This window comes from Chroicocephalus ridibundus, chromosome 3, assembly GCF_963924245.1.
Source record: "Chroicocephalus ridibundus chromosome 3, bChrRid1.1, whole genome shotgun sequence".
In the NCBI taxonomy this organism is placed as follows: domain Eukaryota; kingdom Metazoa; phylum Chordata; class Aves; order Charadriiformes; family Laridae; genus Chroicocephalus; species Chroicocephalus ridibundus.
The window spans coordinates 11,989,132-12,015,695 of NC_086286.1; the positions used below are offsets into that span (position 1 = coordinate 11,989,132).

The 26,564-nt window shown below is 50.6% G+C and overlaps 3 protein-coding genes and 1 long non-coding RNA gene across 4 annotated transcripts; 1 reads left to right on the forward strand and 3 right to left on the reverse strand.

Moving 5' to 3' along the window:
- Positions 1-112: 112 nt before the first annotated feature.
- Positions 113-6,109, reverse strand: CNPY3 (canopy FGF signaling regulator 3). The gene is made up of 8 exons (XM_063328017.1): positions 5,917-6,109; positions 5,465-5,776; positions 5,262-5,303; positions 1,837-1,960; positions 1,464-1,560; positions 938-1,060; positions 651-768; positions 113-520 (listed from the first exon to the last, which is right to left on the reverse strand). Exons 1-8 carry the CDS (start codon positions 5,966-5,968, stop codon positions 309-311), a joined length of 1,080 nt encoding a protein of 359 aa, XP_063184087.1. The 5' UTR covers positions 5,969-6,109; the 3' UTR covers positions 113-308.
- On the reverse strand, positions 2,642-4,139 carry LOC134512570 (uncharacterized). Its single transcript, XR_010070162.1, has 2 exons — positions 4,014-4,139; positions 2,642-3,272 (listed from the first exon to the last, which is right to left on the reverse strand). It is a non-coding gene; the product is annotated as an uncharacterized LOC134512570 (long non-coding RNA).
- Positions 6,085-10,507, forward strand: LOC134512568 (uncharacterized). Its single transcript, XM_063328016.1, has 3 exons — positions 6,085-6,476; positions 7,088-7,206; positions 10,213-10,507. The coding sequence occupies exons 1-3, from the start codon at positions 6,085-6,087 to the stop codon at positions 10,323-10,325; spliced, it is 624 nt and encodes a 207-aa protein (XP_063184086.1). The 3' UTR covers positions 10,326-10,507.
- Positions 6,491-26,519, reverse strand: POLR1B (RNA polymerase I subunit B). Its single transcript, XM_063328013.1, has 15 exons — positions 26,372-26,519; positions 26,109-26,276; positions 23,578-23,724; positions 22,452-22,584; positions 21,268-21,404; positions 19,257-19,480; positions 17,539-17,710; positions 15,739-15,910; positions 14,668-14,949; positions 13,931-14,064; positions 13,331-13,501; positions 12,596-12,752; positions 11,102-11,298; positions 10,455-10,708; positions 6,491-8,280 (listed from the first exon to the last, which is right to left on the reverse strand). Exons 1-15 carry the CDS (start codon positions 26,513-26,515, stop codon positions 7,398-7,400), a joined length of 3,375 nt encoding a protein of 1,124 aa, XP_063184083.1. The 5' UTR covers positions 26,516-26,519; the 3' UTR covers positions 6,491-7,397.
- Positions 26,520-26,564: the final 45 nt, after the last annotated feature.

Here is a 26,564-nt window from a genome sequence, read left to right on the forward strand (position 1 = left end):
CCGCGGGGGTTGGGTTGGGGCCGGGGCGGGGGCGTGACCCCCGCATCAGCCGCCCGCGGTGGGGCCGGGACGGGCGGCAGCGCGGGGGAAGCAGGGCCGGCAGCGGCGGCGGTTCCGGGGAAAACGTCTTTATTTACAGTGCGGGGAGGCGGCGGCGGCGGCGGCGGGGCAGCACCCGCTGGAGCCCCCAACCGGGCGGGGTGGGCGGCTCCGCGCCGCCACCCCCCGCGGCTCGCAGGATCGCACCTCGGGGTCGCTCACGACGCGACACAAGTCCCTTTTTCCTTTGGTACCGGGGGCTGCGGGCCCTACAGCTCATCGGCCGGGCTGTGGGTGAGCGGAGCCTCCTCCTGGACCCCGCTCTCCTCCAGGGCCTCCCCAGCGACCGGGAGGGCGGCAGCTCCCTCGCTTTCATCCTTCCGGACCTTCTTCTTCTTCTTCCCGCTCTTCTTCTTGCTCTGCTTCTCCCCCACGCTTGCCAAGTCGCCCTTCTTGCCGGTCCACTTCTCTGCCAGGCAGCCTGCGGGAGGAGAGGGGCAGAAGAGGGGGGAGCTGAGGGAGAAACAGGGGGTCCCCGTGCCCCAGTGGGGGTCCCCTGCCCTCCCCAGCACGCCCACGCTGCCCCTGCACTTACAGCAGCCAGGACTTACTTGTGTCCTTCCCTTTTAGCACGTGGTTGGCGCAGAGAAACTGGGAGAGGTCCTCTGTCTGGTGGTGCCTATACCAGTCCTCGATCACATCTTCATACTCCTCCACCAGCACATCGCACTAGCGCAGAGAGGAGAGCCCAGCTCCAGCCACGTGCCACCGGACCAGGACCAGGGCAGCAGGTCCTGACGACACCCCCGTTCCCAGCAGCGCACCTCCAGACCCTCCCTGTGCTCCAGCCCACAAGGCCAAGGTGGCCACTGAGGGCTAGTTCCCCTGGGTCAGGTACCTGCTTTTTGAGGTCAGCCACCTCAGCGGAGGTCTCGTTCCACAGCTCGTAAGGGATGTCCATCACCACCTTGACGCCCTTGTGCACCAGGTTGTGCAGGGTCTCAAATGTCTCCGACATGCCCTGGGGGAGCAGGGCTGTCCGGTGAGGCCGTGCTCCTCTCGCCAGGTTCCCGGTCCCCCCTCCCAGTGCCACACAACCCTGCCCAGGGACGCAGGTACATGCAGGCCACCCAAAATCAGTGTCACCAGGAGGGAGTTCAAGTGGCAGCGAGTCCCCATCTGCAAACCCGCTCCCCAAAACAACAGAAAGCCATGGGGCCAGGTGCGACAGCCCCTGTCTCCCTCCACACAGATGAGGGCGGGGGCCTGCCCACCTCCCCAAGGACGGCACCCCACACCTGACTTGGGGAGCAGCGTGGCCTCACACGCTGGGTGCTGGCAGGGGTTCCAGGCGATGGGAAGGACAAACCCCAGTCTGGTGCCCCGGCGGTGCAAGGATCAGGGGGCTAGAGGACAGCCCTCACCTTTGCGAATCTGTTACTGCCGCTCCTCTCCTTGTGCAGGTTGTAATCCAACAGCCGCTTGCAGATGTTCTCCGTCACCTCGATTAACCGGATGTCCCTGCAGGGAGAGGAGGGAGGGCTTGGGCTTGGCACTGCCCCCCAAGAACAGCCGGGGCATAGGGCGAGCCTCAGCCCAGCCCACGCGATGGGGGAGCGTCCTGTGGCTCCCCAGGCAGAAGGGACACCCCCCGGCTGCCCTGTCCTGCCCACCCCACCAGCCCTGGCGCAGTTCAGTTTTCCTAGAGGAACTGCACGCAGCGCAGCCTCCCCGCAGGCTCCCGAAGCCCCCCCAAACCACAGGCAGCAGGAGACCACCCGTCCCACTCTCACTTACGACTGCGTGTACTTGACGGCAGAGCCCTTCCCGTCCAGGAAGCCGTACTTGGTGTCGATCACCTCCTTGGTCTTGCCGGTCTCCTCAAAAGCGGATTTCAGCTCCACTGCCACATACTTGCACACTGCAGGAAGGAAAGCACAGGCGGGTTAGGGGGTTTCGCAGCTCTGATGGGCAGCACGACAGAGCACCTGGGGATGGAACAGCAGCAGGAACAAGCTCCAGGAGTCGGGCGCACTAGAGCCACTGTGGGCAGAAAACAGATGTCTCGGCCATTCAAAGAAGTAACGCGGGAACGTCTCAACTGATTCCACCGGAGATGCCTTGAAGCAGGAACGCCTGAATCAGTGCTTCGGTGTAAGCGCATCCACACAGCCAGCTGCTACGGCACAGCTGGGAAGGCAGACAGCGACAGTTCTGCCTCCAGGTTTCCCAACAACTCCACTTTGCAGCCAACAAAGCCTCTGCGCCACAAGCCGCTCCCTTCCTCCTGGAAGGGGACAAGGTCTTTCCGCCATGCCAGCCCCAGCGTGGGTCACAGCTCCTCCTCACGACATCAGCACATCCCACCCCGTACCAGTTCCCCCAGCGCCGTGGGGACACAGGGGCTGCGCTGGGGAGCGAGTCGCCGGAGGGCTCGGCAGGCTGGGCGGTGGGACAAGATGCTGGCTACGGACGGTGTCACCGCAGGAGGGGCTGTCAGCTCCAGCAACACTGCACGGGGCAGTGCCTGCAGCACAGACCACAGCACCAACAGCTTTATAACACAGCACATGTTTTCTTTTATAAAATCAAAAAAAAAAAAAAAAGGAAACAAAAGCTTTATTTCTTCTGTAACAAAAAGTCCAACAGAGCTATAGAAACAGAGAGCAGGAGAGAAATATTTCAGAGGTTTACAAGTGGAAGTGGGATGGATGAGATGGATGGATGGAAGCCAGGCACAGCGTGGCTCTTCCTCCCCCGAAGCCAGGGTACCAGGAAGCTGGAGAAAGCTTTGTCCTGTGCTGCGGGCTCCTGTTTGCTCGGAGCCACCTCTTCCTCAATCCCGGCTTTGGGAGAAGGACCAAGCCCCAGCAGGAAGTGTCTGAGAGCGACAAGCCGCCGCATCTTCTCCCAGGCAATGATGTGAGCGAAGAGATGCACCACAGGCAGGAAAAGAGCGAGGTGGCTTCTCTAGGGCTGCCATGCACGTGCCGAGACACCCTGCGCACCTCCTGCACTTTCCTTTCTCTGATGGCACCAAGGGCTGGAGATGACCACAGACATTTCTCAGCTGCTCCTTCCTGCATCCCCTCTGGACTTGGGCCTCGAGGACGTCCCTCTCCACATCACACCTGCTGCAGCGTCCCCAGTACATGCTAGAAGCGCTCACTGCTGGGTCCAGTTAGCCAGATGCTGCCCGCGGCTAGCACTGTGCGCTGACACAGGTTCCAAGCCTGGGCAGGAAGAGGAGCAGTGCATGGTCAGCGCTCGCTATGATGCTTCTCTGCGGTTATGCAGGTGCCACAGCACGGCTAAGACATCAGTGTCTCCAGAACCACTTCCCCAGCAGTGAAAGCTTTACAAAGAGCTCCGGAGTTTCATTTCTTCCTTTTTCTCTTTGCCGTCAAGCTTCACTTGTCCCTGCACAGCAAAGACAGAGGAAACCACGGCAGACAGCAAAGTTCCGTCATGCCCTGCCCTGGTCTGTCTGTGAAGCCCTTTGATTGCTTGTAAATCAAGGGGCTGCTCAGGGATGGAGCATCGCCGAGGCCGAACTGTGAGCAGCAGAGACGACCAGCCCCAGCTACGAACCGTCGGGCGACTAGCGCCTACTGGAAACAGCAGCCACTGCCAGGGCGCCCCTAACCCTCTCATCTAGGGAAGGACGGGAGACAGCCGCCAGCAGGGACACACCGCGGGGCGCTCCGCTCCGCTCCGCTCCAGGGGCACTGCTGGATACTTGCTCCCAGCCAGGCCCACGGGCCCCCGCGCTCGCTCCTCTCCTCCGCCTGCGGGGCTGTGGGGCGGGCGGAGGAAGGGGGCAAGAGGCGGGCGGAGGGGGCAGCCCGCAGTCGGGCCTGGGGGCTGCGGCCACAGCCTCCGCCCTGGCAACCCCCCGCCCCCAGCAGCCAGCGGGCGGCGGCCGGCCCATCACCGCAGCTTCGCCCGGCGAGCCGTGCCCCGGCCCCGCTTACCCTCGCACTTGCTGGGCAGCCGCACCCAGTCCGAGTCGTCGCCTCCCACCAGTGCCGCCGCCAGCAGCAGCAGCAGCGCTGCCGCCACCGCCGCCATGGCTCCGCTTCCGGGGCCGTGCTTCCGGGAGCGCCCCTCCCGCCCCGCCGGGTAACCATAGCAACCGCGCGGCGTCGGCCAATCCCAGCGGCGCGCGTGGCCCGCTCGCCCAATCCCCGCCCGCCTGCCGCCAGCCAATCCCAGCCGCCCGAGGGCCTGCTCGGCCGCCGTAGAATCGCTTCCGGGTCTTCCCGCTGAGCCCGCACGTGGGCGGCGGCGGGTGCGCACGCGGCCCCGGTCCCGGGAGGCGGAGGGGGAGGGGGGGGGGGGGGGGGATGCGCGACACTCCACAGGGTCCCGCCCCCCCATCTCCCCCGCAGCCCTCCGGGGCCCTGCCCTCACCCCTCAGGATACTTGGGGTCCCCTCCCCGCCCTCCCCGGATAATTTGGGGTCCCCTCCCTGCCCCAGGTAATTCAGGGTCCCTTCCCTCCCCACGGACAATCCGGGGTCCTTTCCTCCCCTCCCCCCCCCCAGGCAGTTTGGGGTCCCTGCCACCCGCCGCCACATGTCAGCCCCTCTCTCTTCCCCACCCACCCGGGGCTCCCCTCTGCACCCCCCAAACAGCGCGGGGTGGGGTGGGGGGTGTCTCTCCCTCCTCTCCACCCTCTGGAACATTCCAGGGACCTTACGTGCCCTCAGACCAACCTGAGGGGGACATACTCACCCCTCGGGGGCTGGCCTTTGCCGGGGCCCTCAGCTCTGGGCGAGGAGGATGGAGGTGAGGAGGGCGTCGGAGAGCGCGACCTTCAGCAGCACCACCCGGGCGGCCACCACCAGGGCTGCCGAGGCGCAGGCCGGCGGCACTGCAATGGAGGGGACGGGGTGATGCCGGCCACCCGCTGCCCCCACATCCCCTCCAGGGCCAGGTCGGGGGGGTGGGGGACACACATCCCCCAAGACTTCAGGCCCAACAGGGCTTCTGTCACCCTTGCGTGTCCCCAAGACACTTTGTGTCGCCCTTGTGCTGTTCCTGACCCACATTCCCACCTTCTCCATCCTCCCCCCCCAGATGGGCCTTCATCCCCTTCTCCCCAGCCCCGTGATGCTGTGGGGACCCACCCTGGCCACCACCCAGGTCCCTGTCAGCATCCCAGGGGGGTTTCCTCCCTGGCAGACAATGTTCCCGCTGCGGTAGGGCCCGGGGACTCACCAGCCGCCCCGCTGGGGCACGGCTCCGGTGCCTCCTCAGTGCCTGTGGGATGAGAGAGCAGCTGGGGACGCGGTGGCAGCAGACAGGACCCAGGTGTGCAGGGGTGGCCGCAAACCCCTTCCTGCGCCACCGGTTGGGGTGGCAACGTTTACCCATGCGGCCTCAGACCTGGGCCACCAGGCCAGGCAGCAGCGTGGCCGTACCGGTGATGCGGATGGGGCTGGAGCTGTGGGACGGGGAGGTCCGGTTGGGCCCCACGTGGCAGGCGAGATCCCCTTCGGCCAGGGGTTCCTCAGGGAGGAGGGCGACGGTGCAGACGGTGCCGCCGTCCTCCTGGGAGCCCCCGTAGGCAAAGGACTGCAGGGCGCTGCCGTTCCCACCGGAGATCCAGACGGTGTGGCCGGAGCCGGGGGCCAGCTCGCTCACCACGCAGACCACCAGCCGCCGCCGCTGCCCAGCCACCACCATGGTCAGCGGTGGAGCCATGGTGGGCAGCGGCCCCATGGCCCTGCCAACTGCGGGAGGACACACAGGGGTTAGAGGCACGATGTCCCCACTGCATCCCAGCTGGGTGATGCTCAGCCTTCGCACCCGGGCTGGACGGCAACCAGCCCTGATGGCAACCAGCCCTCCCGTCCCAGCTGGGAGTACTCACCGGGCAGGAGCAGGAGCAGAGCGGTGGCCAGCAGCACCCAGGGCATCTCCATGGTGGCCAAAGGGCTCGGACCCCAACCGGCAGCTGTGTCGCCTGTCACCCGGCGGGGCTGGCGGGGACGGGGCTGCCACCAGCGCGGCGGTTCCCGCTCCCCCCCCGGCGGTGGCAATGCCGTCCCCCGCCCTCCCCGCAATGGCACCGCCCGCCTCCCCCTCCAGCAGCAGTGGTACCGCCCGCCCCGCTCCGCCCCGCCCTCCCGGCGCCACCGCCGCGCCATGGAGCGGGACCGCCACGGGGACGGGGACAGGGACCGGGCCCCGGCCCCGCCGACCCCCGCCGCCTCCTCCTTCGGCGAGGTGCTGCGGCTGGTGCGGAGCGGGCAGGAACCGCCGGGCGTGCGGCGACCCCGCGCCTCGCCCACGGGGGACAGTCCCACCGCCTCCCGCGGGCCGCCCCCCGCCAAGCCCTGGGAGAGCCGCCCCCGCCCCGCCGGGCCCTGAGCCCCGGGGGTCCGTGTCCCCCGCCCTCCCACCCCCCCCGCCAGACGGCTCTGAAGGCAGGTGATGTATAAACGTACAAAATAACTCTTTAACAAGAAGCGTAAAGGCTGCCCGCAACCGGGCGGCGGCCGAGGGAGGAGGCGGGGGCAGGCGGCAGCGCTGCCGGGGACACGATGGTGGGGTACGGGGTGTCGGGGGGGGACAGGGCTGGTGGCCGCTGCTGCAGGGATCCGGCCTTGTGCGACACGGCCAGCTGCTGTCCCACGCGTTACAGCACTGCAGGAGGGCTGAGGTCCAGGCTGGAGAGGCCTCTGCTCTCTGCTGCTGCTGCTTCTGCTTCAGCCAGAGATAAAAACACCCAAAAAACCCCCACACCAGGAGAGGTGCTGGGCTCAGCGGCACCACACACGCCCAGGACAGGCCTGGCACGGTCACCATGGGTCTCTTGCGGTCAAGGGTACGTAGAACTTTGTGCCTCATTCTTCTTCTTCATGAGTATTGAAATAAAGCGAAACAAAAGCTGTCCCATCAACTTTAGCACGTACCCGTCAGGAAGGCGTACGTTTTGCAAGGATTTTTCTTCAAAAAACAAAATATATATCTTTTTTTTCCCCCCATTGTCACTTCCAGCATTCAGTTCATGCTGTTTTATGACCTCTTCATCTTCGCAGCTGCAGCCAGCGCTTGGAGAACGAAGAACCCCCACCACTCTCAACCCATCATCCCGGTGGGAGCAGTGGATATCGCTTGATTTCCATACGCCACATCTCAATAGCTAGTGATCCTTTCGGTAAGTGCAAACCAACTTCAACAGCGCCACATTTCCTCGCCGTACACCTTGGCGACGGGCCTCAATACAAACATCAAATTAATCTTGCAAACGTTTGAAGAACCTGAGAACTGACCTAACGCTTGAAACCAGCGTGGCTGGCACGTGCTTCCTCCCTCCCGGCAGCAGCACGGCCGTGCCCAAGGACGGAGCTACTCCACCTGGAGCTTTGTTTTTATGTTCATGGCTGCCAGCTCCGCCACAAAGTAACGGAAGACGTGGGGCACAGGGACAGCCTCGATGGCATCCACCTCGCTGCAGACGGAGCAGGAGTACCTCCTGTTGCTGGTCACGGAGGAGGAGTGCGGTGGTTTCTCCAGCACGGGAGATGTCATGCTGCCGCAGCTCGTGCAGACGTAGGCTATGGAGCCATCGGAGCAGTTGAAGAGACGGTCTTGCAGCAAGAAAGACGTGCCGTGAGCCAGCAAAGCATCACGCTCCATCTCGCCGAAGCGAATCCCACCTTCGACGTTCCTCCCCTGGATGGGCTGGTTGGTGACAGAGTCTCGGGGCCCTGTTGTCCTCACCTGGAACTTGTCCGAGACCATGTGGCGCAGGCGCTGGTAGTACACCACTCCCACAAAGATCTCCGCCTCCAGCTCCAGGCCGCTGATGCCGCTGTACATCTTTTCCGTCCCGAAGAAGTTATAACCTGCGCTGACTAAAGTCTTGCCAAAGTACTTCAAAGCGGAGTCCTTCTCCGTGAAGGTGAAGGGAGTGGCGTCGTAAGAGACACCGTGCAGCGCCGCTGACTTCCCCGCCATGCTCTCGATTAACATCCCGATGGTCATACGGGAGGGAAAGCCGTGAGGGTTGAAGAGGATGTCTGGGACCATCCCGTTCTCCGTGAACGGCATATCCTCAATTGGCCAGAGCTGGCTCAGGATGCCTTTCTGTCCGTGACGGCTGGCAAATTTGTCTCCGACAGTTGGATTTCGGGGAACCCTGACAGTGATGCAAGCCTTCTTGAACTTCCCAGTGCCACGGTCGTTACTGCATAACCTGACGTTGTCTACAATGCCGACTTCCTTATTCCTGCGTAGGTGGAAAAACAATCACAGCAAAAGTGTCAGGCGTGCTTGTGATTTTTAGCTAGGAAAGGAAGGAAAACAATCCCAAAACACTTCAGCAGCCTCATAAAATGCCTTGGGATAGCTGGGGAACAATAGCGTTCCTGAAAAGTACTATTCAGTAGCGAGGGAAATCAGACTGTGTAAGAATCAAGGCGAGCAGGCAATACAACGGCATCAAATAGTGCCATTCATTTGCTTTTTCTAGAAGCACAGCTACAACTTTCAGGGGATCGGGTAACGCACCACCCGTGATTTACAATAAAGACAATTTAAATCTGGCTCATCCGTATCACGCTTTATCTGACAAACTGCATCCCAGTGCCATTTGTTCTGTTTTAAGGCAGCAGCCCCTCACCCTACCCCCCAGGAAATTCACACCATCTCGGTGGGATACCACAGTAAAGAACAGGGTTCAGTGCAAAGCAGCGAGGGAAGTTCAGCGCAGAAAGGGAAGGCGCAGTGTGGGCTGAGAGGGCTTTGCCAACAACTGCCTTGTTCGGGGCTGGGGGGGGGGGGGGGCGTATGTGCTGCTTCTCCAGATGAACCCTCAGCCTGATGTTCCATGTGCTAAGTGTCTGCTGCAGCTTAGCTGTTGTTACGCGGCTTTCAGCCCAAACTCTCCACTCCTTTGGGAGATGATACCTAAGGAATAAATATATCTTGTCCCACATCAAGACAAGGTTACTTTTCTTCTTCTCCTTTGAAGTCCTAATGACTAAGTGTTTGCAGAAGGCCTGTACCATGTAAGTTTAGCTTGTTTCAAAGCTACCAGGGTCCAAGCAATCCAAAAGCTTGGTTACAGGCAATCAAAAAAATCCAACCAAACCAACCTGTGCTTCGTAAGCCTTTTCCAACCTTATTCAAACTTTTGAAGTCAAAGCCTCTGTCCTCCCTGTTTCAAGCCGCTCATAAGATCTATCAGCCTATGCAGCATTAGGACAGCAGGGAGAACTCCCTCTTAAGGGCCCTGGATCTCTGGGGCAAACTAGGGGCAGGGGCCAACACTGAGAGCTGGGAACCTCCTCTTTCTGAGAACCTAAATAATTATCTGATTTGGACCAAGAATGAACAAAAGCTGAATGGCACAGAGGTAAAATCGGTCTCTGGATAAGGAACCTGAACTGAGGCTGGGCTGGCACGAGAGAGCTAGGGAGCAGGAGCGCAGGGGGGGAGAGCCAAAGAGGCTCCCCAAGTGCTGAGCTTACAGATCCCCACTACCGCGTGCCGAATCTCTTAGCCCTGCTCCACAAGTCCACAGCAGCCTCCCCATGGCAGCTAAGGCACCATCTGTTACAGAGTAATAAACTACAGCTTTCCAGTAATGCCAGTTACTGTGTTATCCAAGTGCTTCTCAAACTAATTTGCCTTTATAACGGCAGTAACTGCACAGTATTATCCTCACTCTATCGATGCTGTGGAGAGACACAGGTAAGGCCTGAAGTTGTACGGACAACTGGGAGTGCAGAACGCTTTTAAATATACCAGTTTTTGTCAATGTTTTTTGCTTCCCTTTCCTGAAAGGATTAAGAGGATTTTAATGAAAGCCTCAGCAGCCTTCTCCCTTTCAACTCAGGTTCAAAAATCTTCCAAAATTTTACCCCTGAAATATTCCAGAGGGAGGGAGGGGTGTAGCTGACACATTTTGATATTCTATCAGTTTGGAAGCTGCAATGTTAACAAAACTGCTCTTTGATCCCTAATTCTGTAACAACTTTGCTTACAAGGTTTTCTGGCAAGTCTCTGGGACCAGAGACTTTGTTTTTTTTAGACAGAACACCTTAAGCAAGTCCATTAACAAAAAGCTACATAAAACAACTGTGCGGGATGGGCAGAGCAACAGCCCTTGGGAGACAGCAAAGCACTTCTGCAAGCTCTTTCTTTTTACTGGTCTCAGATTCTCCTCCGGGACCAAGTCAGGCTCTGCAGCGTACACCAGATCTGAGAAAAGCCGTGACAAGACACATGGGAGTCACACACAACATGAACTTCATGCTCGCTCTGTCATGACATGGACACCATCACGTGAGGAGAAAAGGGAACACCTGGAAGAAAAGATACTGCAGCTCATCAGGGCCAAGTGCCCTCAGACTGCTCACCAGCGGTTATGTGGAGCCAGGCAGGACACGCTGTACTTACGGATAGTACACAGTGAAGGTCTCTCCCGTGTTGAGGTTCATGAAGCTGTAGAAGGGGTCCCCAGGCTGTAGGATAGAGCCAACAAAAGGCAGCCCGTCGGCATCCAACTTCTCCATCACATTCGGATCGCCAGGCCTGATTCCAAATACTAAGTTATCGCCCGCCCTGCTGGCTTTAAGGGAAAGGTCAATGCTCTCCATCTTGATAACGCTTCCGTAGGCAAACCCTCTCTCCCAGGAAGATTTGTTTACAATCTAAAAAAGAAGAAACAAAGGCCTGTTAAAGACTTGCTAATAAATCCAACAAAGAACGCATTTCCATTCTGATCTGATGCTTTTCTTTTTAACATTACCCTCCTAAACAAAGCATCAAAGCAAGTCACTGTTCCAAAAGGCCCAAACCTCCTGCAACCCCAAGTATTTTTCAGTGCTGGAAGCCCACTGCCTTGCACAAGAGTGCTCCGCTCTCAGTACCTTCATCACTACCTGCGGTAACAACATTTAACCGCTCCTACATCTGCCCTAACAGAGTCTGTGGACAAGCAGAAGCAGAAAACGGGCTCTTCTCAGCTAGGTACCACCTTTCTTCCCAGTCCCACACATGAAATTCCTTACAGGACAGCAGGATTTCTCCCTTTGGAGGCTTACCATTGCATCTTCCATGTCATAGCCGCTGTAGGAGATGACAGCCACAATTGAATTGGTGCCGACTGGATAGCTGTCCATACTGTAATGGTCATACATGCTGGGCCGCACCAGAGGGCTCTGGGGAGTGTGAAGGTGGTACAGCTTGTTATCTGAGCGGTCCTTGTAGTTATAAACCGGAAACCCCATGGTTTGCTTTCCTGTTAAGACAGAAAGTTGCATTTATTCAGGATCGATTCAAAGTTAATCTATGTTTCATCTTCCATGCGTCTTGTTAAGAAGAAAGCTGGAAATACTTACAATTTAGAGGGATTATCAATCTTAAAACCGTCGGAATGTAATAACTGCCCTAAGCCCAGCTATAAAAGTTTCTGTGAACCACAACACTCAATTCCTTTCATAATATTTCATAAGGACTATTTGTAATTTTCTGCCTTTTCTGCAATTTCAAAATCTCCAGTAAGGTTGGTGTGGTGGTTTTTGGTTTTCCTTAGTGCTGTTTTTTTGTTGCTTTGGGTTTTTTTTGTTTTGTTTTTCCTCTCCCCAGTTTGCTATAGTGAGACACACCTTACGTATTTTCAGGCCAAAAAGCGTTTGCTTCTGCAGCGTAAATATATTGGCAAAGAAACCAAGTTTTAAACATCGTCACATTGGTACTTTCAGAAAAGTATGAAAAAGTGGTAGCATTCTAAGGACATCTTTCTGATAATATTGTCATAAATGTAATATGCTAGTGATGCTATCGAGGTAATGAGACCTGCTCTCTTGACGTCCCTACCCACACACCTTCTCTTAGCCTACCTTTTTTTTTTTTTTTAAATAAGCACATCACTTGCACCTCAGCTGACTGAAACCCCACTACATACCATATCACAACTTTTCAGACAACCAAGTAAATCAGTTTAAATCTTTGTCAAATATTTGTCAGAACCTCCCCACACCCTGTTGCCAGTGCTGTATTACTCTCTTGCAACAGATGCCTATAGCAAGTGTCCTCTCAACAGCTGCAGCGTCAAGACAGCAGTCGCTCACTGAACAGGTGGCAAGGAAACCTCACACTAACTGCTGCAGAGCATCTGCTGCAGCTACCAGTGAGAAGTAGGTTAACCTCTGTCGGTTGTGGGGACGAGAGGACTGTTGGCAGCACAGTTGTCAGACACTAACACCACCAGACAGCTGGTGCAGCGCCCAGTCTGGGTCATCAACAACAACAAATTAAGAAAAACACAAACAAAACTTACTAAAGGCTTAAGGAAGGCAACATGAGTCCGACAACCTAGAACTGCCCACTGGAAGGCAACCAGGATGATAAACTTGACTTCATTTACTTTGCCATGAAAAAAATGGCTGTTAATCAACCTCAATATTGAAATAACAGCTGGGAAGAGCTGTCATTTGGGAATGTGGGAAGACACACTGGAATAGGCACGCGAGAGATTTTTTTCCTCCCCTCTCCCTTGCCCAGGGACTTGCAGCATTAAGTACTACAGCACTTACCCATCTGGCACTGGTACATGTTTCGCGGACTTTGGTTGTGGTCAGAGAAGGGGATGAGGTTGGCCACCACGCTCAGAATGCTGTGAGGGAAGAGCTCCTGGTGAGTTGTTGTGCCAGGCACCACCTCCGACTCCAGCGAGGCCACGTTCATGAAGACCTGCAAGCATCAAATCAGACAACACTTTTTAAAGCTGTCTCCAATCAGTGTCTTTTTATCCATTTCAGTTTTCGCTGTGGTCGTGGTCTGCACATTAGTGTATTAGCAGGCAAGAAAAATACCAGATGGTTGCTAAACTACCTATCACAATCACAGACCAACTGCAAGGAAAGCAAGTCTGGAAATAGAAAACTGCAGTAACTTGTTCTCCCTGCTGTCTCTCATTTTAATTGTTCCAAATGGGCAAGGTCCCTGGCAATCCACTGCTTGGCTGCCCATGGCCAGTTTGGGGAACATGATGTAACGCAAGATAGCTTTTTCGCCTCAAAAGCTTCACGAAGTTAATACTGAGAGAGATTTCAATATCTCAAAAAGATCCTTACAGTCCTCCAAGACATTTACCAGAAACCAATTAGCTGGAGGTGAGAAAATCCTTTTGTCGCCTGTTCTAGCTCTTCAACGCAAGCTCCCTATGCCCCATCCTCAGCTGCTTTCACAAATATTTTCTATAACATTGGTTTTATGCCAGGTACCTCTGTAACAGTCAACGCTTTATAAAGCAAATATGCAAAGCTCACCTGTTCCAGAGTACCAATCCATTCATTCCTTCCATAGAACAGGTTTTTGACAGGCCGCACCATCCGACAAGGGGTAGTAAAAATGAACAACCCAGGATACAGACTGGGTTTTCCTGTCATTGGGATAAGGACCACTTCTGCCCGTGCAGGAAATCTCTTCTCTTGTGTTATCTGTTTGCGCAAAGGAATACCAATTTAGAAACACAAACCAACACTGGTTTAGTTAAGCCGCATCCAACAGGCTACACAATGAAAATGCCAACCACAGGTGGATATAAAATGGTGGGGAAAAGATTTTTAAAATACTTTTAGAAAAGTCTCCGCCAAGAAAAGGACAGAGTATGTCTATCTTACCTTTTTCAAGAAAAAAAGTTCTTCTAAAAATTATGATTTCATAAACCAATAGACCAAACAAACGGACATAAACAAGAAAAACAGAAAAGCGCACTCTGATACTAACATACAGCCAAAGATAACTTATTGGGTCAGATTAAAAAGACATAAATGGAAGTTTAAAAAAAAAAAAAGTTACAAACATGCCTATTTTTGACCACTGCATATTGAGGATGCTTAGCTAAGAAACATTTTAAACAAGACAACCTTGAAACGGCGGAGGGTTTCTGCAATCTCAGGAGCCAGCTCCCGCTCTACCCAGCCCACCACAGAGCCATCCAACACAACTCTGTAACACTCCGCATAAGGCTTGCTTGGCGTCGCATCAATGGGGGTGACACCTGCGAGAAGAGGGGGTTGGTAGAAGGAACAGCCGAAAAAGCAAACAAAACACAGAAGTTATTTCTGCAGGAAGCCTCAATCCACACCAAAAAGCTTTCTGAGACATCAAAACATTCAGTCCTACAGGGCAAAGCTGTAGATAATTTAATGGAAAATACAAAACATGGACAACTAAGAATGCCCCATTCCCCTCCTCATTTTTCTGATTGAAATAAGGATTCCCATTATTGTGGTAATTACAAGTCAGCTGCAGTTTAACTCGAGTCACCAGCAGCATTAGAAAGGCACTGTTTTGTTCAATTTCTTAGACCTTGTACTGTGCAATTCCTTGTGCTTAAGTGAACATCTTGACTCTCCAGCAAACACCTAAGAGACATTTACATTGAACTTTACACTCCAAAACACTGACATACCTGTATAAACAACGTGCTACTTAACACTAAGCAGAAGCACAGTACGTACAGTTTTAACTTGATTTCAGCTTCTCAAGTTAACAGTGTACAGTGACGGTATCTGGAGAACCTTTCCCAGATACAGGTTTGCAGGGTAGAAAGGTAAAAAGGAAGACCGTTTCCTTATATGATCAAGTCAGTAAAACATACCCAGGGAACACAACAAAGGTGGAATATCTCTCACAGGCACTATCTCGGTCACTATTTCACACACAGCTGTCATGTGGTTCATCAGACCACAGGGTTCTCCATCCGGGGTGTCCACAGGGCAGAGGAACCCCCAGGATTCGGGCAGCAGCTTGCGGACAGTTGTAGTTCTCATCTGGGAAAACGCTGCCCCTCTGTGTACGCAGCGAAAGTGGGAAAGGTAGCGAATGAAATTCAGCTTGTCTCCCACCACACACAGGCCGCTGTCCTGTAACATGCCCAGGCCTTGGGAACAAAATTGAGAATTATGTCAGGACGTCATCCGGCTTTAACAAATAAAGTACGATGTTACAAGGCAGTTTCTTATATTTCACTGACAAGCCCTAAAGATGCTCACACAGGATCACAACAACAGAAGCCACATATGCTGTTGCTTGTGAACAGGCAACTCAGTGACCTGAAGAGGCCTAGAGACTTTAAATTCCAAGCTATCGCTTAAAATCCAACTCCTTTTAGAAACACGTGAAAGTCATTCCCAGTGAAGCGACTTGGGGTTTTGCAGCTAGTACTTTTTACTGAAATTCTGTGGCCTTCTAATCAGATTTCATTTTCTAGTGGGCATTCCATTACAACATCATCACACTAGACACTTCAGGAAAGCACAAGGTAAACTGGAAATATACATTAGCGAAGCAGTTTCTCTCCATTTAAGCTCACACGACCAATGGGGCAGTCCTGACAAATGAACACCCCTTCTCTGAAGAAATAATCTTTGGGAAACCAAATCAAAATATGGTTGCTATATTGGCCAACTCTAAATTTAGTTTCAACTGTTCATCTGGGTAAAGGCTTTGCTTTAATAACTAACCTATTTTATCCATGCATAAAGTCTATGCTTGAGGAGAAATCTTGCCTTTTTCCTCAACTATCCCTTTCCTCAAACCACTTTCGCTAATTCAGTTACAGCGTACAATGTCTGCGTACAAGCAGTTGTTTTCAGTTAAGAGCTGGTTTATGTTGTTTCTCATTCTGTTCAGCAGGGAAAAAAAAGGCTTCTTAAGCCTGAAGATTTACCGGTTTTAGATCGCAGGTTACCAGTTGCAAGAAGATATTCAAATGGCTTGGTAAGGTCTGTTGCCAGGCCGAACGCCTTCACCAAGCTGTCTGCATTTATGTTGATATCGGCCTTTTCTGCTCTTTTCTCCAAAACGAACTTAACAGATTGCAACCAGCTTTCAAGCCTCTCCTACGGTTTAAAAGAGAGAGATTTAAATTTAAAACAGGAAAATAAAGGCTCAAATTACAACTTCACATCAGTTGCATGTGCTACAGAAATCCCCTGAAATCAGCAGGATGGACAACTTTTAGTGAACTGACAGTTTTCCATCCACATTTCCCATACTGACTTTGTTTTGTATCAAAGCTCTTGACAGTATCACGCCAACACAGGCCTGCAAGGAAAATACCCATCCAACAGCTTAGTAATCACTTCCACCCAGACTGGTGATGAGTCTGGCAAATGAAGTACAATAACAGAATTTCATCAAGAACAATCAAAATCCGAAGCAGAAATCATACCTAAAATCTGACCACAAGACTAACGCCACTGTTTACCCTGCTAAATACAGTGACAAAAGTAAAACCACATTAATGAAGTAAGTTTAGAAACCAAAACTTGAAGGCCATGGACACACAGTATTTAAATGTTGCTGAGACAATGTGAGATAGCGGATTTTAATTTTAACTGTAATTTTATCACTGCTGTGATCTTAGATACTATATAAAAACAGGGAAAAGGACACAAGATACTAAATAACGCTTTGAATTCTTAGAAAAATCCACTGTATACAGCCACAGTGTCTACTGTATGCTCTAGTCTATTTAGGATCTTTGCATTCAAAAAAGGGGCTGTTACCTCACTCCCCTGCTGATCTGACAGGGCCAGGCAGGAAAGAAACCTTTTCTTATTCCTGGTGGCAGTTCCACGTAGCACTAAAATCCTTCCCAGAACTCACTTTTTATTTTATTTCTAAACTCACTGAAACTACTCAAGTAGAAGAGAGGTATTAGTAGTCTTTCCATAAAACAATGCTAATGAAAATTTTAGTTAAAATGGACAAGGTTAAAAAAAATCGTTATCTAATAATTCAGGGAAGTATCTTTACTTGGGGACAGGAACTACTATTCCACAATGATTTTCATGGGATAGTCAAGCTTCTGAACAGGAATACTTTCCTCCTGGCATCCTAAAGAGAAGAATCCCTAGAAATAAACTGAATTCACATTGAATTGGAATAGATGAGAGAACCACATTTTTACATCACCAGTAACAAATTAACTGTTTAAGTCAGAAGCATGCTATCAAATTCCTGATCCATAAAGGAATTTAAAGATGGGAGAGCGATGACAATTTCATGAATCATCACTTTTGAAAGATGGAGGGGGCAGTTATTTTCTTGTACATTTGCCATGTGAAACAGCAGCACCACAACAAGGCAGATCTTTACCACTTTCACATGAATCGATACAACAGAAGTATGCTGTTTCAAACCCCTCTTCGAACACCAGAAGGATCGGTAGTCTTCCTTCCTCATACTCCAACCCTGAATGGGGTGCTTCCATTTGCTCTGGAAGGCTACAAAGCTCTTTATTCCAGGTTTCGTACAGGCTTTTCTTCAGCATATTTAGTACCCTATACTGAGACAGCCAAGCCTTCCTGGTTACACGACACCCAGCACTCTCTCAGCTTTCATAGCATATCCAGGCTCCCTGCTCTTCACTCTGGCTCCTGCGCTTTTCTCGTCCCCATGGTCACCGTGGGGTCTGGACTGGGTAACCATTACATTCACAGGCTTAAACCCCTTAAGACCTTACCTTTAAGAACATAAGGAAAAGTTGTCCCGGGGTAAGCACTTCTTGATTCATCAGACTGTCTGGATTATCCTCCATGCACTCCCCTTTGGCAAAAGCATACAGCTTCCGGGTCATCATGCACAGCAGGTAGAACTTTTCAGTTCTGTTTGTCAGGTGTATGCAGATACACTTGCTGGAGGAAGAGAAAGGAGGAGGACAACTCTTCATGCTAGCTGTACTTCAAGTTCCTCCTCAATATCGCAAACCAAATTTTTTTTTGCTAAAAAGCCTAACAAGGCACAAGCTTTTCCAGTTGCCATTACTATTATATGAAAATCCTAGGGAAATAATAATTAAAAAACCCCAGAGACGGAGCTGAAGAATGATCAACTTGTCTTTTAACAGGCTAGTTTTGTCAAGGATATGCCTGGTTGATTAGGTGAAGGTGAACCTTGTGAAAGATTGATTTTACAGACTCCCACATTAGATGTCCGTACAAGTACGCAGTTTACGTAAACAGATATTTGCATCAGGAGCAGTCAACAGATGATGTTTGCGTGTTATTTTACAGTAGCTATGACACCAATCATATACACACACATATCCACATACATGCAATGCCCCCCCAAATCTGAAGTAGAAACTACTAGCAAACCACAAAACACTTCTGTTAACGCTATCAGTGTCCTGCTACAGAAAGTCCAGATCTCCACTGCTATCAACCCACATGTTGAAAACTGTGGGCTGAACAGCACTCCAGCACAAGCCAAAAGGAAAGCCACACCTAATTCCTACTAAAGCTGATCGACTGCTTTCCAAGACACTTGAGATCACTTGCTCTCCAAGATGCAAGTGCAAAAGTCTTCCACCAGCACTCAAAGATTTTTTTTCTGCTTTTCACTTCTGCTCTACGTTGCCCTCTACTGAAGCCTTCACAACTTCACTGCAAAGTAAGACAAAACTCCAAAGGTAGGTTCTGTCCAGGTAAGTTACAGTTCCAGCACTCTTACATACAAGGTACACCTTTTCACTATTCCTCCTCTTCTATCTCCTCAGCTGAGGCTAATAAGGTGTCCAGAACATACCAGAGGAAAACAAACCAACCAACCACCTGCCCAACAGAATATTTAGAAATAAGAAAATCAGAGTAATTAACTTTCTTGAGATTACCCACTCACATTTTTCGGTACAAAATTCTGTGCTTCCTGATGGTCTTTTATGGACTTTTAAGTGCCCCTCTGAGGCACCTGCCAGCTGCCTTAATGTTTCCAGCCACCTGACCACCCCTTATTTAGAATTACTAAAGGACCCGGGCATCCCAAATGATCCTTTTTATGTGCTAAAAAACCTCCCAAAAAGCAAACACCTACTTTACCAGAAAAATAAATTATTTAGTTGAATGCCTGTCACACTGACAGTCTCAAAGCCAGCTCTTCCATTCCTTTCCAGCTTATTCCATGGAAGCAGCAAGATTTTAAAGCAGGTAAATACACCATTTTAAAAGATAAACGTAATTTTCATCGTAATTGCCAGTGACTGTATGAAACTGACAAAGTACCACATATTGCAATATTTCTGTTCAACAAATAGAGCTTCGAGCAGTCACAGACCTAGCTTTAACCTTCTCTTCATTAGGCTTTAATATGTGATGTAATGTGCCAAAGTACTCTTAAATCTGCCTAAATTTCAATATGATTACACTGAATCACACACTCCTATATGCACGCATACATACATACTTCAAAATGAAATCTGCAGCCTGTTCATTGCTGTACCACTCAGGAAGGTTAAGTTTTACTCTGAAACTCTTTCCCAGGTATTCAAGGACGTTTTGCTGTGTCAGACAGCCAGCATCCACTACTGCTCTCATCATCTCAGTAACACAGTTCACATAAAAGGTGTCACTTTCCTTTTCTTTGACCAACTCTTCAAAAATCTGGTAGTCTGGGAAATTAACTAATGCCTGAAAGACAGAAGTGTATCAGATCAGAAAAACAAAGTCATAGCAACACCAGACCATCCTACTGATTTAGGTTTTCAGTCCTCTGGAAATACCCTTCCACCATGCAAACTGAAAAATACTGTGGGGTTGAGGTGCTTAGAGAGTAATGCACGGGATATTCACATCCTGATGATGACAAGTACTCCCAATCCAATGAGACCCTTGGAAAAAAACAAACTTGCACCCTCTAAATTAACAGGCTTCTCTTGTTTAGGTAAGATCTACTTGTGTCTTTTAAAGAATGAGCTCATTTAGTAGAAACATGAATTTAACCCACCAGCATCTCAAATTGCTACTTATTCTCATGCAAACCAAAAGGTAAATTCAGCCTTTTGATGAAGGCTATTAGAACGAATTCACTATAGTTTCAGCACTTCACATACTAAAGCTCATACTTAAATCCAACGCTCTTAGCTCTTGGTGTTATAATGGTTTCCTAGTTGTTTCTTTACAACTTCTTTTAGCGTTAAGTAAATATGTTGTCCACCAACGACTTCGGTATTTACTGACAAATGTGCCTCACCTTTAAGTAAACTCTTTGTTCATCATGTTTAAGTAGGCTTCAAAAACTTCAGGAAAAAATGAAGGCTGCATGAAAAAGACACTAAGGCAGGTTTCTTTACAAAAGGGGGCAATGTAAGCTCAGTTCTGCTGCTTGGTAATCACGATATATACAATCTGGAATCAGCCAGAGCATGTGCTGCCTCTTCTCCAGCACATGCTGCCTCTTGTCCAGCAGAGGAGACCAGTGGGATGATTACACAGCAAGAAGAAACCAGAATTACAGCCAGAGCAGAAACGCAGTGGGGCCGCCATACCAGCAGTCTGATACAGTGGGACCTGGCCGGGCCCCAGGAAACCAGTACAGCACCCAGCTTGACTGATGCAGGGGAGGATGCAAACCCACAGAGAGTGACCAATTATGGAAGAATCCAAACTTCAGACAATATGGCCTGCTTATCCTGAGTTCTCAAGAGCTACTAGAAAGTCAGTACATTTCCTCTGCATATTAGAACAACAGCTAGTCAGCTCCTTTTGGTAACTACTTATGTTGAAACAGGAACTGAAGAAAACTATTGAAGAAAAAGTGAAATGCATTGTCCAATGTGAATACAGCAGGTTGAAAGAAGATACAAATTCAGTGAGGCTGATTTACATGATGTAGCGCCATCATGTAGCGCCACATTACTGATTTACATGATGTAGCGCCACATGTAGCGCCATCATTTACATCATGTAGCGCCACAGGCCTCTGATTTGCTCTAACACTTCGCTGCTGTAGGTAAAATACACAGCTGAAATACTCTAGGTCTGTAAAACTTTTGCCAGCTATCCAAAGCACAGTCTACATTCACCAAACGTGCGTTCACTGGTTTACTTTTAGATGCGACAACCTGACTTTAATGATTAATGTTGTTCACTCACTGAACACTCAGCTGTCATTCTATTCTAAAAAGATTCCCGAGATCTTTCACATTATGCGGCAAACTCTTACACTCTCCAAGAGCTATTCATTCAGAGCGTTCATTAGCAAAAAGCCATGAAACCCTTGCCCAACTCTCACCACAGGCTTTTTCTGCTGCAGCCGAGTGTTACATTACAGGCATAGGCTTGGTTCTTCATCCAGTATAGGAAGGATGACTGAAAATACTTGATATAGAATTGGCTTATTCTCATTACCTAAATAAAAAAGCTTAGCAAAACTTTGTATTTATTCAAGACAGAAAGCAGGAGCATTAGTTGTTTACCTTCAGAGCAAATCCCAAGGGAAGGAAGAACAACTCTTTCTGAAAAATGAAATTCACCATGACGCAACCGTTTTCCAAGTAGTGAAGATTCATATTTATTGCAGTGTGCTCATCCTTAACGCAGTGCATCACTACTCCTGCAAAAATTAACACAAGCAAAGACCAACGTGAGCTCTACAAAACCAAATGGCTGCATCACTGTGTCGTGGCCGTGCCGGTGTGAGACAATTCACAAAAGAAACTTCGTTACTTCACGGCTGAGAACACGGGGCAGATCACCAGTCTTAGCATCAGTCTCCCATTTCAATTAAATACACCACCTCAATTCAGCTCTTAGTGGACAAATGTCTCAGGACAGCCAGTGCACTTGCTGCGAGGCTTGGAAGATGCACACAGTTTTTAAGAAAAGGAAAGCCCCAAGGCTCAACTATTCTGTCTTGTAACCTTCGGTTGTAAAATACGGCAACACACAAGTCCTCTTCCGAATTCCACTCTAGGTCAAGTGTTCACATCCCTTGTGTTTGGGTGGTACCGCTGAAACAGTGTTTCCTGGTCCCACCCCATCCTATCCACGGCAGGACAAACAAAAATAAAACAAATAGGAGCGTTGCAAACTGGCACTGCCTCAAAGTTAATTAATGTGTAATTACAGTGTGTGCTCAAACACCATGGTCCAGTCAAATCAGCAGCGGGTAGCACCTGAGTTTAAAACTGTAACTTTTCTGGTTTAATTAAGATTTAAACTTGTTACTGAGTATACATGACAAAGGTATGGAACAACCAAGAATCTACTTAATCTGCTTCACGTAAATTAAATCTGCCATCCCAAAGTAAGGAGAAACAAACTTAATGAAACAAGTTCAGCAGTTTACACTGACTTTTACTGAAGGCAGGGTTTTAGTTACACCTTCCACGTAACAAAAGGTTACATGTACTGCAAGACCTGGAATAAAATCCCCTCTCTCAGCATGGGCGGCTCAGACAGCTCCCACAAGGCCAGCACCTGCCGCAGGCTTGTACCCTTTATGGTGGCGTTGACCCTTTATTTTTATATGTAGTAAAAAACATAAACATTACACAAGAGCTACGGCAAAACAAACTAACGAAAGTCAGCTATAGATGGTCACTCCTGTTTGTCCTCAAGTAGTTACTAGCAGGATGCTGCAGGAAACTGTTCAGCTTACCGTACTCTGTGAAACCAGGGCCTCTGTTTTTCCATTTATGTCTTGTCATTGCAAGAGGGAAATTTCGCCTGGGCATAATCAGCATCCTAATAACTTTTTCTAAGCCATTAATTATAAAGTAGCCACCCATTTCCTGGCAGAAGAAGAAAAATTATTTTAACGTGCTTAGAAATTCATAATCCAGAATTTTAAGACAAAAATGCCTGTATTGTACGTTAACAAACATTTAATGTTTTACCTATGAAACACATAGCAAGACATACGTTTGAGCACTGCATTTGGAAAGGTTGCACTCCTTGCCAGTGACTACGAAGTCTAAATGTAGCATACAGTGCAAAGAAAGGGATGCATGTTCCACAATTTAAAGGAAGAAAGAAAAAAAACCAAACAATAAACCAACAAAACCCTGCGTGGTCCACTGAATGGCTTTGAAGAGCTGACATTAATTTTTTTTTTTTTAATAAATACTCTGAAGTTCTCATTTTGAGTTTATAAACCAAAACGGATCTTCAGTGCAGAAAACCTCTTTCTGGTCACATACATGCTTAACTTATAGTTCCCCAAACAGTATGCCATCAGACCAAAATTGTTTCAGTAGCAAGTAATAGTATGAATAAAGGTACAAGCCGCGTACGAGGGGGGCAGCAATAATACACCATTGTAGATTTTCTTTCATAGTTTGCTTCCTCTTTTTGTGGGCGCAAAATATGGCATTAAATAATTCTGTATTCAATTCCCCGCAGCTGACAGGCTAGCAGGGAAATGACGAAAAAGCTGCAGAGACAACTGAGAATTAAAATGCCCCGTTCAATGCCTGTTCTCCGAACCTCTGTCTCCGCAGAGGCCCACTCACTGCTACGCAGCCTCAGCTGCGGGGTAGCAGTTGAGAAGTCGTATACTGGAACTGTAAGTATCGGCACCAAACATAACCCTGTAATCAAAGACAGCTGTGACTGCAAATCTTTCAAGATGCTGTATCGCACCACCATAAATAGGGTACGTTCCGAGAAATAACAAGTCAGACCTGAAATAAAATATAAATGCTCAAGTTCTGTAAAGAGAAGCTGCCCTGAGAGACTGCTCACGTAAAACGCAGATTTTTCCTGACCCACAAAATCCCCGTTACCTCTTCCTCCTCATGGTGCTGCATTAGCTCTTTTGGAGAAAGATTGTAGAGGTTGCAGAACTTGGACTTCACCATGATTGGAATATACCCCAGGGGATGTTTAATAGTCCCTTGTGGCACATCATTCACTGACCAGCTGATGTCAGCCTAAAATGACACAAGGCAAACGGTGAGCAAATTAAGTTGCCCTTTTAAACTTTCCTGCTGTGGTAACTGTACATTTAATATAACCACACTCTGTTTAACAAAATTCTATCACTGTAAAATGGGGATAATGATAATAAAAAGCAGAACTAGTAGATACATGCATAAAGATTACTCCATGGAAACCAGCCAACATGGGTTTACATAAGAAAATCATACAAGCCCAGAACCAGGTGAAGAAGCTGCTAGTAGAGCGAACAAAGTGACACAGCCTGCTTTCCCTTTCAGGCCCTTCAACAGAGCAGCCTAAATAAAAAAAGGCAGCCACAGGATACAAAAGGAAACCTCAGGAGTTAACAAACAGTTAAGAGAAAAAGTACAAAACAGAAACCGCTCAATGAAAAGACATCCACTACAAGCCTGTAGAGACCCTTCCTAAGTCTCGTTCACTTGACGTGTTCACGAGTGATCTGAAAAGTGGGAAAGAAATGTGTGCGTGAAGGAAAATAATTTATTTACAATAACAAGATCTGGCAGTGGGTCCGCAGAAGGACCCCTTGAATGTAAGGCACAAGGTGATAAGGTGCACTGTGGGAGCAAACAATCCTCACTTTGTAGGCAGAACGACAGGCTTTAGTGGAGCTGCTGCCATGCACGTCAGAAACACCAGCACTGCAATCCAAAAACACTGGTTCAACACCTGGCAACAGTTAAAAAATTAAATCGAGTCTAAGGGAAGGAAGGGAAAGGTTACTGCGCCTCTCTAAATCCACGGTGCAGCCTTACACTGAGATCCCCCGCACAGTTTTGGTCTCCACCTTAAGCCAATACTAATGGTATAAAGTGGCTCCCGTAGGAGCAGCCGCTCAGCAGAGCGGGGCTCATTCCCGCCGTGGGGAAGCGAGAGCCGCAGGAAGAATCTGAGGGAGGAGTACGCGGTTAGCGGCAGCGCGGTGGGAACAGGGCATGATCACAGAGTGCTGTGCAAGGGCAGGGAGTGGGAGAGACCAACCAACCCGTCCCAGCACAAGGCAAAACCTTCTCGCACAGGGCACAGCCAAATGTTTTGTTCCAACTGTGCCAAACATTTACGTGGGTTCAAAAAAAAATAAAAAATTAAACAGATAAACATTGGAAAAAAGGATGGGAAGTAATTCAGGTATGAAAAACAAAAGCACCTCTAGCTCAGGAAAATCTAAGAGCCACTGGGAAAACGGCCGCGCACAATCTGTGACTGCCCCGCTTTCATGTTCAGATAAGATACTGCACTTACAGTTGCTTTTATCACTGTAAATTGTAATGCTTTGGACAAAGAGAAAAAAAAAAAAGCTGAAATTGCAAGCAAGCATTTCCCTTGCACCTTGTGCCTCATGCAAACATACCGCTCAGGCACAATTACACAATTTTAATAGAAAACAGCAATGGCCGTACAAATCTTTCAGAGTGCAAAGGAGAATATTTGCTGAGGATGCTGCTTCTCTGGGCAAATTTCAGAGCAATTCGGAAACACGCTGAACATACGGAAACACGCTGAACATACGATGTCATCAAGAGCAATTCACCCCGTAGGAGCGATGCTGCTACTGAAACCCGGATTCCTGCAGGAACAGGATTCGGATTGTCCCCGTCTCCTCCCAAACTGGCTGGCTGATGGCAAGGCAAATCTGACAGCCAAGTGAAGACCCCCACAGCCCGGCCGCGGTGTCTTGGCAGGCAGCGGAGATGGGGCCCGGGAGGGCCCGGTCGGAGGGGAGGCTTCAGGGAGCTCATACTTCACCGACACTTCAGGGCTACGAAGATGATTAGGGGATTGGAACACCTCTCTTATGAGGAAAGGCTGAGGGAATTGGGTCTCCTCAGTCTGGAAAAAAGACGGCTGAGGGGGGAACTTATCAACGCTTATAAATACTTCAAGGGTGGGTGTCAGGAGGATGGGGCCAGGCTCTTTTCAGTGCTGCCCGGGGACAGGACAAGAGGTAATGGGCACAAACTTGAGCATAGGAAGTTCCACCTAAACATGAGGAGGAACTTCTTTACTTGAGGGTGTCAGAGCCCTGGCACAGGCTGCCCAGAGAGGTGGTGGAGTCTCCTGCTCTGGAGACATCCAAAACCCCCCTGGACGCGTTCCTGTGCCACCTGCTCTGGGTGACCCTGCTCTGGCAGGGGGTTGGACTAGATGATCTCCAGAGGTCCCTTCCAACCCTGCCATTCTGTGATTCTGTGACACCCGAGTCTCCGCAGGGGGCGCGGCTCTCAGAACCCCCCCGAGGCCGGTGGAACCGGGGGGATGGTGGGCAGAGGACACCGAAACGGGTGAGGGGCTCCGCTGGCTTTGCTGCCCCAGTGCGGCGCGGGGACACAAGAGCGGCGGGCGGAGGGACACTTACGGCGATCCTGCCGCGGTAGGTGCTGCGAACGCCGCGGCACTCGGCGGGGAACACCCTCCGCTCCTGGCACACCGTCCCGGCCGGCACGGCGGGGGGGGTGATGGACACCCCCACCACCGCTAGCGACACTCGTCTGTCCTTCAGCGCGAACTCCAGCGGCAACAGATCCTGCAACGGTACCGGCATGAGGCCCGGCGGAATGGCCCGGCCCTACGCCGCCGCCGCCGCCGCCGCCACCCCCCCGCGTCCCCCTCGCCCCCGACCTGCACGGCGCGGTAGACGCCCTCGCTGACGGCGTAGTTGAAGGACTCGATGTGGGCGGCGGCCAGGTCGCGCCGGGCCCCGCCGCCGCTGCCCGGCGGCCTCGGCCGCAGCCGGTGCGGGTCCCCGTCGCCGCGCGCCGCCATGCCGGGCCGGCCGCCGCGCGCCGCCTCACGGGAAACGGGGCGGAGGCCG

Bases quoted from the DNA above. Each gene is read 5' to 3' on its own strand.
- CNPY3 (XM_063328017.1), bottom strand. From the start codon at position 5,968: ATGGAGATGCCCTGGGTGCTGCTGGCCACCGCTCTGCTCCTGCTCCTG. The intron at 5,304-5,464 runs GTACGGCCACGC...CTCATCCCACAG, and splicing joins CAGCCCCATCCGCATCACCG to GCACTGAGGAGGCACCGGAG. The intron at 521-650 runs GTAAGTCCTGGC...CTCCTCCCGCAG, and splicing joins GCTAAAAGGGAAGGACACAA to GCTGCCTGGCAGAGAAGTGG.
- LOC134512568 (XM_063328016.1), top strand. From the start codon at position 6,085: ATGCCGTCCCCCGCCCTCCCCGCAATGGCACCGCCCGCCTCCCCCTCC. The intron at 6,477-7,087 runs GTGATGTATAAA...TCATCTTCGCAG, and splicing joins CCAGACGGCTCTGAAGGCAG to CTGCAGCCAGCGCTTGGAGA. The intron at 7,207-10,212 runs GTAAGTGCAAAC...TACTGGTCTCAG, and splicing joins AATAGCTAGTGATCCTTTCG to ATTCTCCTCCGGGACCAAGT.
- POLR1B (XM_063328013.1), bottom strand. From the start codon at position 26,515: ATGGCGGCGCGCGGCGACGGGGACCCGCACCGGCTGCGGCCGAGGCCG. The intron at 14,950-15,738 runs GTAAATCTTCAG...TTTGTTCCCAAG, and splicing joins TAACCTGCGATCTAAAACCG to GCCTGGGCATGTTACAGGAC. The intron at 11,299-12,595 runs GTAAGTGCTGTA...CTGTCTTAACAG, and splicing joins CATGTACCAGTGCCAGATGG to GAAAGCAAACCATGGGGTTT.